This window comes from Trachypithecus francoisi, unplaced genomic scaffold, assembly GCF_009764315.1.
Source record: "Trachypithecus francoisi isolate TF-2019V2 unplaced genomic scaffold, Tfra_2.0 Contig00586, whole genome shotgun sequence".
Lineage (NCBI taxonomy): Eukaryota > Metazoa > Chordata > Mammalia > Primates > Cercopithecidae > Trachypithecus > Trachypithecus francoisi.
The window spans coordinates 1,794,727-1,807,895 of record NW_022680749.1 but is presented as its reverse complement, the minus strand read 5'-3'; the positions used below and the strand labels follow the sequence as shown (position 1 = coordinate 1,807,895).

At 33.9% G+C, this 13,169-nt stretch overlaps 1 protein-coding gene across 16 annotated transcripts in view; it reads right to left on the bottom strand.

Moving 5' to 3' along the window:
- The window catches only part of PCDH15 (protocadherin related 15), a 1,849,154-nt gene that overhangs the window by 207,290 nt on the left and 1,628,695 nt on the right, over positions 1-13,169 (bottom strand). For all 16 annotated transcript variants that reach the window (XM_033215155.1, XM_033215225.1, XM_033215195.1 and 13 more), the window contains 2 exons: positions 5,779-6,084; positions 3,078-3,302 (listed from right to left, as the gene is read on the bottom strand). In XM_033215155.1, the coding sequence (XP_033071046.1) occupies positions 3,078-3,302; positions 5,779-6,084 (531 nt within the window). The remainder of the gene's footprint in view (positions 1-3,077; positions 3,303-5,778; positions 6,085-13,169) is intronic.

Sequence of the window (13,169 nt, the reverse complement as noted above, 5' to 3'; positions counted from 1 at the left end):
ATCTCAAATCACTGCAACATTCATCTCCCAGGTTTAAGTGATTCTCCTGCCTCAGCCTCCTGAGTAGCTGGGATTAGAGGTGTGCGCCACCACGCCCAGTTAATTTTGTTTATTTTTAATAGAGATGGGGTTTCATCATGTTGGCCAGGCTGATCTCAAACTCACAACCTCAGGTGATCCATCCGCCTCGGCCTCCCAAAGTGTAGGGATTACAGGTATGAGCCACCATGCCCAGCCAAGATATAACATTTATTTACCAAAGTTTTATGAGTTACAATAGCAAAGACATGAAATCAACCTAAATACTCATCAACGGTGAATTAGATAAATATAAAAGGGTACATACACACCATAGAATACTATGAAGCCCTAAAAAAGAATAAATCATGTCCTTTGCAGTAACATAGCTACAGCTGGAGGCCATTATTCTAAACAAATTCAGGAACATAAAACCAAACACTGAATGTTCTCACTTCTAAATGGTAACTAAATATTGGGTACTCATGGACATAAAAATAGACACTGAAGATTAATAGACAGAAATTGGGTATGTTAGGAAGTGAAGAAGCAGGAGTTGAGAACCTAATTATTGGGTACTATATTCACTATCTGGTTGACAAGGTCATTCATATCCCAAAACTCAGCATCATGCAACACACTTATGTAACAAATGTGAACATGTAATGCCTGAATCTAAATAAAAGATGAAAATGTAAAATAAGACACTAAAAAAAGAAAAGGTAGTGGAATACTTCCTGTGTTTAACTGTGATTGCAGAATTATCTTAAAAAAAATAAAATCCAAACCCCAAAATTTTAGGGTCAAGAACATTAACCTACTGGAAAAATATGGTTATATTAATTATGTATTGGTGAAATATTTTTTCACATCATTACTTTGTTGTCTAAGAAAACTAATAGCATATATCTAGCTATTTAGCAGCACAACAACCAATGACCTAAGAAAAGTGAATTCTTCTTCCATCATTTCAAATAAAATAAAATATTATTTGTAGTCCCTATGAGAATTGCAGAAAAGTTGCCTATGACCTTGTTTACCTTATGACCCTGGATACATATAGTCTTCTTCTAAGGTCCCTCAGAGACATTTGTGTTGCACATGCATAATCTGAATGATCTCACATAAATGTACTGGACACTAAAATTAAAAAAAAAATTAAAAAAAGAAAGAAAAAGAGAGTAATCTTCAGGAACTTTGTTTCATTTTAGGCAGAAATGTATCTGCACCTTCCCACCGTCTTCAGGTAGCCAACAAAATGCAAATGATATGGAATTGTTAGTAATTTATCATACGTAAATTCTGCTAAACAATTCACCTCAAACACATAATGGACTGTAACTCTAACCACTTCAAAAGAACAAATGAAAAATCATTGACAGGAACAAAATACAACCTGAATGTAATACTGACAAAGGTTAAGTAAACACAGATGCCTAGAGGTATCTGCATGATCTCCAGGATTAGATAACCTAACAAAGCTGGTAGGTCATGTAACTTTGATTTCACTCAGCTATTACACATTTTTAGTGATTATATGAATCATAAATAGTACCAACATGCAGTAGACAATATGTAGTTGCCAATATTTCATTCCAATCCTATGGTATGATCCTGCAACTAAACATTTATTAAAAATGTCCACATCTTTCCACATTTTTCTATCTAAGCCCATAGATTTCATTTTTTTTTTTTAACATAGAAACTTGATATCTATGGTCACCTGGTAAAATCTGAGCCATAATTATCAATTACATTTTTTGGGTTAGAACATAGATACAACTGTGAATAAAATATACATCAAAATATCTATACTAAAGTTAAATTGTTTATTCAATTAATTACTCATATTCATCTATTTTATGCATGGCCATTGAAATACTCTATAAGCTTCTTTGCAAGTGCTTCATTTATCTTACAGATCTTCTGTCTTTTTCCTCCCTCCACTGCCCTTGCTCTGTGTGGGTATCTCTATTTCTTTCTGATCAGCCCTTTTTCATCATTCAAAATCTATTCTGGAAGCAGAAAAAAACCACTTTAAATAGGACTCTTTCAAGTTTCTATTTTCTTCCCTTATCAAAACAAAAATTTTTACAACGTACCATGATAGTGAATGAACTTTTACTTTACATTGCCTAAGAAATTACTGCCATGTAAAGTCATTTTTTTAGTAATATACTCATTTAGTAAAGTAACTTGAGGATTTTTGTACATGTATCTTTGTATTTGAAGTAAATTTCTCAATATGGGATTCAGATGTCTTGTATAAGAATCATCTGTGTACTTTCCTCAAATGCTGGTGTTTATGATCGGGACAGGTCCTTCTTTGGGGAAGGAGTAGAGAAATCTGGAAGTTTAAGATGATGCTCAGATGATCATTGTATATACTACTATTTGAGGACCGATCAACTTAGAGTACTTCTTCTCATATCTACTTTTAAGTTGTCTCTTAAAACTCACTAGAAATTCAAAAGGTTAAAAATGCCATGCTCTTTCAGGTAATCATCTGGCACAGGGTATTATAATAAATGAGATAACAAATCCAGAGTGGTTAACAAAGTCCCCAAGGTCATAGAGCTTAAAAGGGTTGAGCCAGAATTTAGCCTCAATTCCATTTAACTTGGAAACTTATTTCATCCCAGAGGTTTGGGTCATAAATTAATTTTAGGGCCTAAGAACTCTTGGCCCTTCAGAGTCATTTACAAAATTTTTTTAGTTGAAGGATTTGTACCAAATAATTATGCCTGATGCTGTGGAATTTAAACTAAAATCTAGTCTAGAGAGGTTATGTCTTGATGGAGAGCTGATGCAGACTCAAATTTCCATGGTCCTTGTACTCATATTTAGTGCCTCTTTAAAATTTATCTTTTATAGTCAAAACTATAGTTATTTCTTATGTATTCATAACTATTTTCCGTTGGAAAATCTATGTTCTGGGTCTGGTACCACTGTGTCATTAGGAAATGTTATCAAAACATATTTATAGGTATAATAGAAGAAACAAAACCTACATGTATATAGAGCAAAGCAGGCAACCAGAAGTCATCTTTTGTCCTTACCTTTACAATCACTGTGACAGTAGCAATACCAGGAGGCATTGTTCCATAAATATCAAAGGCCTCTACCAGAAAAGTGATACTTGCTTCTTGGTCTGGAAATGCCTCATAATCTAAACTCCTTAAAAGGGATAGTTCTCCTGTAAATGGATGTAGTGCAAAAAAATGCTTCACTTCTGGGCTTCTTATCCGGTAAGACACATTTGCTCCAAGGTCGACATCCTTGGCCTGTAATAAGCAGAAGAATGGTTTTATTAGTGACATTACCAAAATAAAGAAATGCAGGAAGGATGGAAGTCATGTGTCAGTGTCTAGGACAGCATGAATTTAATGAGGACAAAAAGACACGTTTTAAAAGAAGAATACATTATTTAATAATTTACCAGAGAGAGGGAAGGAGGGATGGAGGAGAGAAAGATGGAGGGAAGGAGGAAAAGAGGGAGGCAGAGAGAGGGAGAACCAGAGAGAGAGAGAGAGAGAGAAAGAGAGAGAGAGAGAAGAGAGAGAGAGAGAGAGAGAGAGAGAAATATTTCCATAAGATTTTGTCATTGTCGATGTTATTACTTTATCTATTTAACTTGAAAAATCACTAAATGAATTATATCACAGTAAAAAAATAGTCTTAAATGATTACTTCTTATTTTCTGCTGATTTAATAATCATGAACAAATATTTTAAATAAAAATAAATACTGAGTGATTTCCATAAACATAATGGATGGCTAAAGTACTATAAGAAAATTAAGAAAATATAAGTAGTAATTCTTCTTCACAGTGATCCTGTAATACAATTCTAGAGATCACTCTACTATACTTCCCTTCATTTAACTAGCATTTGAGTAGTAGTTACACACAGGTGCTGTAGTGAGCACCAAAATGAATCAAGACACAATTATTGCCCTACAGGTTACGGTCTCAGAGAAGAAATAAGACACAAATACTAAAATAGAAAGGAAAAAATGTGACATGCAATCTAAAAGATGTTCTAAATTGGGAACGATGTCCTTTAGCTGAAAGGATGGGTTTTCATGGGAGTCTTGTAGAAAGGCTGTTTCACTCAGTACAGACTAGCAACTGCACCATAGGTACAGAAAACCAAATGGAGCAAAAATGAAAATGGGGAAGATTCAGAGTATGTTATAATGTGCATATTTTAATGCAAACATCTCCTATGTGAACCTCAGCCTTGGTCTCCTCCAATCAATTATTGACTTAACATTCAGAAAGATACTATTAAAGCATACATTTTATTATGTGATTTTTCCTGCTTAAAATCCTCTGGTTTTTAATTCAATTTTCAATCAACGCCATTATCCTTAACATGGTAAGAGTCACTACATTTTCTAGACCTTTAGCCCCTCACCCCTCACACTTTCCCGTCTTCCATGATTTTGACCACGCTTTTTTTCCTCCACTACTTTAAACAATCTTTCTTCCTTTGCCTCTTGAATAGCTCTTACTTGCCCCTCAGTTCACCATTTAGAAATAAGTTTCTCTTTGCCTTAAGATTAGGTTAGGAGCTCCACCTCTATTACCTAGGCCCTTTGTACTGAGGACCTACGTTTTAACTACTAATTTTCTGAAAACTCCAAGAAAGCAGCAAATTTGTTTTGTTCACCCTTGTATCCCCAAAGTCTGTGTATCCCCTAGGACAGCATGAATTTAACAACACTGGCAGGAGACTTTGCATACTGTACATACTGAAGACATGTTTGTTAAATAAATATATTAACTAATTAATTAATTGATAGATGAATGGTGGAACAGATGAAGGCATAATGGTTCTCTCCCTGGTATTTGCCTTATTTAGATTTGTTAATGTTTATTGCTGAGTTCAGTTATACAGAGGGATACAGAGTCTGGAAACTGTGCTAAAAACATTCAAGTTGTGGACTGCAGGTGGAAAATTGGCTACTTTTTTTTTTCTTTCAAAACATACCTCATAGACCAACTGAATCAGTATTAAATGAGGTGGCTGCTTAAAAATGCAGATTTATGGATCAGCCTAACCTACTGAATCAAAATGTTCAGGACTTCTTGTAATTTATAGTTGAAAACTTAAAAAAGAGGCTTGATACAGAGATGTCATTAAAAAGGAGAGTTAGATTACTAGAAGATGCCTTTTGTGTATTGAATGTGAAAAAAATACAGAATAATGGGTATAAACGATATCTGTAAAATGGAGGGGGAACCAATATGTAACTCTGTGTTTTTCCTGTGTATACACATTTATGTTATATATGTACAACCCACACAAATGAATATATATATACACACACACACACACACAATTTTTTTGACATTTGTGTGAACACAAAGATAAATGTGAAATAAATTTAATGCTGAGTACTCTGGAGGAACAATGTGGGAGATTGTTAACTTTTGCTTCATAAACTATTGTATTGTCAACTGTTGGGATAAACAGAATATTACTTTTGTAAATTAAAAAATCTATTAAAAAGTATTTTTAAAATTTCTTACAAAGAGACCTTTCTGTCCTGAATTTTTGGGATATCTTTAAAGTAGGCTTGCCACATCAAATACAATATGCAATATTGGAGAAATAATAAAAAGTTATTCATTGCTTATCTGAAATTAAAATCCAGCTTGGTGTGTTGTATTTTTACTTGCTAATTTTGGCAAACAAACCCTAATAGCAAACCTCCTAATGTAGAATTAATGTAATAAATGCTTTTTCCACACACCTCTATTTGAAGAATGGTGGTCCCAGCTGGCAGATTCTCCTCAACAAGGACAGTGTACATTGAATTGGTGAACATAGGACTATTATCATCAATGTCCAAAACCTTGATGGCCAGGGTTAGAGTTGAATGACGAGGGTGTACTGCTCCATCTGTTGCCACAACAACAAGTTCATAGTAGTCCCTGACTTCTCTGTTAAGCTTCACTGCTGTGTAAATGCTCCCATTGGATGTGATACGAAAAAGATTATTAAAGTTACCCAAACTGTAGTGCACTTGACCATTTATTCCAGCATCGGGGTCTGTTGCCTATTAAATAAAATGAAAAGCAAGAAAATTCACATAAGTTTTGATGTGAATGAACGTAATATTCTACTGTAAATGAACGTAATATTTAACAAATTATGGCATTTTTCTGACCAAATATTATTTGGTTAAGGATGAATGACAATGACAATACAATGCACAATATAAAACATGAAAAATATTATATTTAATATTCTTCATTTAAAATTAACATAACAAAAACTTATAATGTCATTAGCAATAACAATACTATATTATGACAGAAAACTCATATTATAAAAATACTGAATCTTTATGTCTTATTATTTTAATAGGTTTTGAATTCTAAAGTGAGAAAAAATTTTGTTTTTAATTCATTTAGCATAATCTGCTGAGTGACAATTTAAGATTACATAGGTTTTTGCTCACTTTACATATTCATTTTATGTTATATCTGTTTAGTAATAATATTATTATGCATTGTTTGTTTATAATAGATAACATTTTACTATGTTATGCCATTATTATTTATGTAATAATTTTTATTATAATAAACATTAATCATATTTATCATAAATAATATTTATAAGTATAACCTGACTTAATCCTCATGATGTTGTTATGAGTAAATATTATTAATCTCATTTTACAAATGAGAACACTGTGGCTTATGGAAGGCTACACAAGAAACAAATATCTCAGTGTCCCACTTCTTAACACAGTACTTCATATATAAAAGTACTTAACAAATGCTTGTTGAATTAATGAACATTAGATGAAATGAAACAGATTTGAAACTAAATCTGTTCCAAAAGCCAAATAGGAGTAAAACTACAGTAACTGTAATGTGGCTGCAAGGGACTCTTCTTCAACATTAGAAAACACATCTCTGCATAAATGAGAATGTTTGATACCATAATATACCCATATTTACTGAAAATTTGAAGTCATGTAAAATTACTTTGCATCAAATAAAATGAGAAAATATTAAGTAAATATTCATCTAATGAAATGTAATAAGAATGAATCTTAGCTAAAACTCAATTGTGATACTAATTATGAATCTTGCTATCAGCTACTGTATATTTTGCTTTGAAAAGTTCCATGTAAAAGAAACTGAAATAAGTCTTAGAAACTGTAAAATGTTATACAGTTATGCCCCAAACTGTCAACAGGAAAGGAAGGAAAACAAAACACTTGGCTGCCTTATGAGCCAGGGACACAAAAATCACTCCAGGTCCACAAAGCGTGGAATGCAATACGATGTGTTTTAACAGCACATATGCAGTTGTATATTCAGTTTTACAGGCAGTGGTAAAGCATGCAGAATGGGATGCTGAATGTGTGTGCCTTCTTTGAAACAAGAATGTCTAAGATGTGAAAATCATGTTTACAGCAGTGTTCCTGTATGTCATAATGCCAAGCATTTCAGCAGGATTTGTCTCTTTGACTCATGAAAACACAACTGCCCCTGGGAGTTTAATATCTCTGAGGTTTAGTTCTGAGAAAAGATAGAAGAATTGCAGAAATACCTGAAGAGAGAAAATACTGTGACAGAGTTGAATAGTTTCTGTCAATATAGTTTCTTTTACTTTTATACTTTGCCTAGAATTTGTCTTATGAATTATTGACAAATCAGTCAAGCTGATCATTTTAGTGAAAACAAACACTGCCTTCTCCTTTTTTCAGCAAAAAAAGAGGGTGAACTCATTTTTTGGTCTGAAATTACTCATCAAGTAAATAGAAAAAATTCTAGGCCAATAACAAAATATAAATATGTCTTGTTTCATAACCATAATACCCTTAAAATTTCAGTCACTTTTTCTGTCAATGGAATATCTTAAGATCAAAAATATTAATCATTTATGCAATTGGAAATTTAAATGACTCTTGTTCAAGTTGTTTTTACTGACTCATATAATTGAATATTTATTATGGTAGAATGACTCAATTTGACTGATGTGGCTGTATGTGTGTCTGTGTGTTTTATACATGTCCAGCTGTTTATATATCCACTAGGAAACATATCTAAATTAGTTTTGCTTTTGCTCCCATAGCAAATTATCACAAATTGAGCAGCTGACACAAAACAAGTTCATTATTTTAAAGCTCTATAGGTCAGAAATTCAAGATGGTCTCGCCAGGGCTATGTTTCTTTCTGGAGACTCTAAGGAGAAACAACGTCCTTGCTCATTCAGGTTGTTGACAAAATTCAGTTGCTAAGAGTTTGTAGAACTGGGATCCCCACTTCCTTGATGGTTGTCATGTGACGACCAATCCCGGTTTCTAGAGGTCCCCATATCCCTTGGCTCATGACACATTTCCTCCATTTTTAAAGCCAGCAATGGTGGTCAAGCCCCTCTCACATTCTTTGAATCCCTCCCTCCATCTTTTTCCATTTTATCTTTCTGACCTACTCTTCAGGCATCCTCCTCCACTTTTAAGGGCATGTAAGATTACATTACGCTCCCTTGGACAATCCAGGAAAGAATCCCCATCTCAGCATCTTTAACCTTGATATATGTGTGTGCACACATGTGCAAGTGTGTGTATACTGCCATACATAAATGTATAGCAATCTATATTTTATGATGATTTTATGATGGGATTTTTTTTTTTTTTTTTTTTGAAACAGGTCTTGCTCTGTCACCCATGCTGGGGTGCAGTGGTGTGATCTAGGCTCACTGCAACCTTTACCTCCCAGGCTCAAGTGATCCTCCCACCTCAGCCTCCTGAGTAGCTGGCACTACAAGCACATGCCCACATGCCTGACTAATTTTTTGTATTTTTATTAGAGACGGGGTTTCCCCTTGTTGCCCAGGTCAGTCTTGAACTTCTGGGCTCAAGCTATCCTCCCACTTTGGCTTCCCAAAGTGCTGGGATTACTCACCCAGCCTGATAGGGGTTTTTAGAGAAAATATCCAAGCAGATATTCATTAAGCAGACTGACAGTAGATGCTAAATTGGGCATCCTCATCAACAGAGTTTCATAATTTTAAATAATCAGTTTAAATTGGTATAAATTATGATATGTCAAGTACACACACACTTGGACTGAATCTATGACCACTTAATTCACTGAATTAATAGCTACCATGACAAGAAGTATATTTGATGCTTATGGAATAAAATACTATAATATCCCCCAGAAAACTACTCTAAAAATTTTAAGGTGACTGAGACACACATCTAATGGAAACAAAGGGAATAGAATATAAAATGCAGAGCTATTTCCTTATCTATTCCTATGTCCCCATTAAATCAAGGAGCATAAATAAGGTAATGTAAGTTAAGCAACATGAGCTGGCTGAGCAAGGCAGTTTTACTTATTTACTATTCTAGATGAACATGTGGATGTTAAACAAGATAACCAAACATAGAATCCCTCATTATCAGCAGTACTGTCAAGAACTTTGCACTGATGTTGAATATCTAGTCAAGCAGTTCAGTGTATGATGCTATAATGAAAACATATATCTTCCTAGAAATCAATTAAAAGTTAATTAAATTTGTTAATAAGAAAAATAACACATCTGTTTTCCCCTTGTACTACATCAAAGCAATAAACAGTAATAGCTGCAACTTTATAATCATCTGTCCATGGTTAACACATTTTTGTAATATACACCTTACTATGGGGCCTGATTTGTGGCTACTAATTTGTGAATGCATATTGCTGGGAAATTGGCTGATAGCGTGTAGTCAAATAAAGACCTCACTGGACAGAACTTTGAATAATTTCCAGAAACACCACTCACAAACCTTATTGATTAACACCAAAGTTAGAGTATATGAAAGAAAACCACACAATTACTTAAGAAAAAAATTCAATGTTCAAAGGAATTTATTGAACAAAGATTTTTTGTATAATTTTTGAGAACCAATTTGATACCATGCCACTTGAAACGAGAGCTGGGAAATGTATTTCTTAAACACTAAATTCATTCCTCACCCCTTTTTTCCTCATTATCTTTTTAGAATGGTCTGTTACACAATTCTTTCCATCTATAAAAGTGGAAGTTCATTACTGGGATTGCTATCCTCGGGGTTACCAGTACTGTAGAGAAGACCTAAAAGCGTGCCTGTATGGGTGGAATATATTGGGATAAAACCTCAAAGTAGAAGTTGATGTTTGCACTCCTTCCATTGAGAAGTCCCTGGGTAGATTACTTGTGTAATTTACAATGACTCATTTCCATTTAAAATATGTCAAATATCCATTCAGATTAATTATTTAGATAGGAAATTATATGACAAAAATCAGCCCCAAGAAAATAACTTGAGGAGAAAACCAAAATGGTATAGCTATTATAAAGGTGTGAACTACCGTGTAGCACCTAATTGGCCTCGTGTGAAGCTGAGATAGTGCTTTGCTCTAACTTTTGTTTGTCCTTTACAGTAATTTAAGAGGTCATGTACATCTTTCTCACTTTGAAGTGGGAACCATCAAAGCTGTTGATCAGGGAGGTTGGGCAGTGCATCCTTCATGACATTACTAGTGAAAATACATTTTTAAAATCATTATCGATTAACTTCAAAAAGATATACGATAGTTGTCTTTTTTTCTTTTAAGAAGCCGAGTTATTTCAAGGGCTGTGATTATTAGTGTAAAGGAGACAATCAATTGAAAGACTCAAAATGCAGGTACATTTTTTCACTCTCCACACAAATGTCTCATAATCATTATTGAACAATGGCAAGTAGACTTACTTACCAGAAGGTAACTTGCATAACTTGAGTTAAAATCACTAAAAAATAACCAGAATGAATCGCTTTTCATTAAATATTGGAACTTTCAAATACTAGTCCCTAGAAATCTTGAAAACACATTTAACACAAATAATTTTTCAAGGGATCAACTACTACTCTGAGATACACAATAAGCTACATTATGTCCCTCAACTAACTCTCTGACACAAACTCTATGTTTTAGTCAAAGGAATATATTTATGGTGTCAATCAGCTACCAAGAAACTCTCAAGTGTCAGTGGTTTGTTACCACTGATGTTCCTTTCTCACCTATACAGCACCCATTGTGAATTCCAAATCCAGCTTTACTCTGTCTTTACTTAGAAGACAGGCTAAAGGAGCAGCCTTTATTGGAATATGAAGCTCATGTGGTGCAAGAATTAAAAAAGACATGAGATAGCCAAGCTGCATCTTTTAATGTTTCTGCTTGGAGGTCATCACATCACCTATACTTCTGCTTCATAAGTCAAGGCAAATCACATGACAAGGCCAATGTCAAGGGGTGCAGAAATAGCATTCCTTCACATAATGGGAAGTGATAAATCAGAAACACTTTTACAATGTACTACCCTGGTTTTCCTTGAAATGACCACGCTCTCCCTCACTTTCCCTGATAGAGTTTTTCTGGTTTGTTTCTATTTTCCCCCAATCCAACTTAAATCTTCAAAACCTAGCTTCAGTTCTACTTCATCTGGGAAATCTCTTCTTTCCATCCAGCCTTCTGATCCCTTTTGCACATAGCAAAACTCACTTTTTATTGCTATTTATGTATGTTATGCAATTAAATAATTGGCCTAAAAATCTGTAGTGTATCCATGTATTACATAATAGGAGACACTATTAGAGAAAAGAATCTGTAAATTGTTTTGTGGAGTGTACAATGTATGAGAAATGGAAAATCAGAGCAGGGATGGAAATATGGCAGAGAAGTAAAAAAAAAGAAAAAAAAAGATAGCAAGTAAATAAAAATAAATGATATTCCTGTAGTTGGGTGTTATTTAATGCAAATGAACTGAAGGCATCAAATTAAATTAGATAGTTTAAGCTGTTCCAACATAGCTTGCAGACCTCTTATTAAGTAAGCATTAGGAAGAAACTTTGCACTAAAAATCTTTACATACTCAGTTCTCATGTTAATGGCAAACACTTGAAGATTATTACTTCAATACTTCAGGAAAAGAGTTGTTGTCATGTTCATGTTCATACAGCAAACAAAGAAAGTAATGTTGTTTCACGTTCATTAAATGTATTTACATAGTAAGGCTGTCTTTTCCCTTTTTCAAATATTCCTTACAATGACGAAAAGGAAGAGGAAAACCTGTGAGGACTCATTCCATATTTCCCCACAATTGCTTTGTATTTGATAATTCTGCACTATAGGTTTAGTGTGTAAACTATGTGATGCTAAAAAAATCATATATTAAATTATATTTAGTTTTCCAACCTCTTCTTACTTCTACTTCTCCAACTTCTTCAGTCTCATCTTTTTCTCTGTGGGCAAACATATTCTAAGCACTAAATCTAAATTTAAGTGCATTTTGCCATACTAGAAATGCTATTTCATGTCTGCTTGATCCAGTCATAAAATCCCCCCCTTATTTCCAAAACTGATTATTCTTCAGCCCAAGTGTCACTTCTCTCAGAAGCATCTGAGTAAACTAAATGCCTCATCTTCATGCTCCTGAAGCTTATTGTATGTTTCTTTACCACATGCCCTATTGCTTTTTTCCTGCAATTTTTAAATAGCCCACATGAAATTAAGAATTCCTAAGGCCAGGATGGCTTATTTATCTCATACAATGCCTGTTTTATTTTTCTTTCCACACTGACATAGGTTAGATATGCAATAATTTCTGCCAAAATTTCTTCTGAAGCTATTTCTATTTTTCAATTACATAGCGTTCCCACCCCAACCACCCAAACACATGAAGAAAGAAAAATTGCCAATTAACATTTATAATTTTGTCTTAAAAGAAGGTACGTTTTCTGTTTATTAGATAAAATGTAAGAAAATAAGACACATTTTGTTCTTTAAATAAAAATTAAGTGATCACATGATTACTTACTGAACTTCGTACTTTTGTTACATCTTATCGCTTTCTTGTTTTTAATTTTGTCACTGTATTAGTCAGTTTTCACACTGCTATAAAAAACTTCCCAGAAACTAGGGGATTTATAAATGAAAGAGGTTTAATTGACGCACAGTTTCACATGGCTGGGGAGGTCTCAGGAAACTTAGAATCATGGTGGAAGGTGAAGGGGAAGCCGGCCCTTCTTCACATGGTGACAGAAGAGAAAAGAGTGAAGAAGAAACTCCCAATCACTTATAAAACCACCAGATCTAGTAAGGACTCACTCAC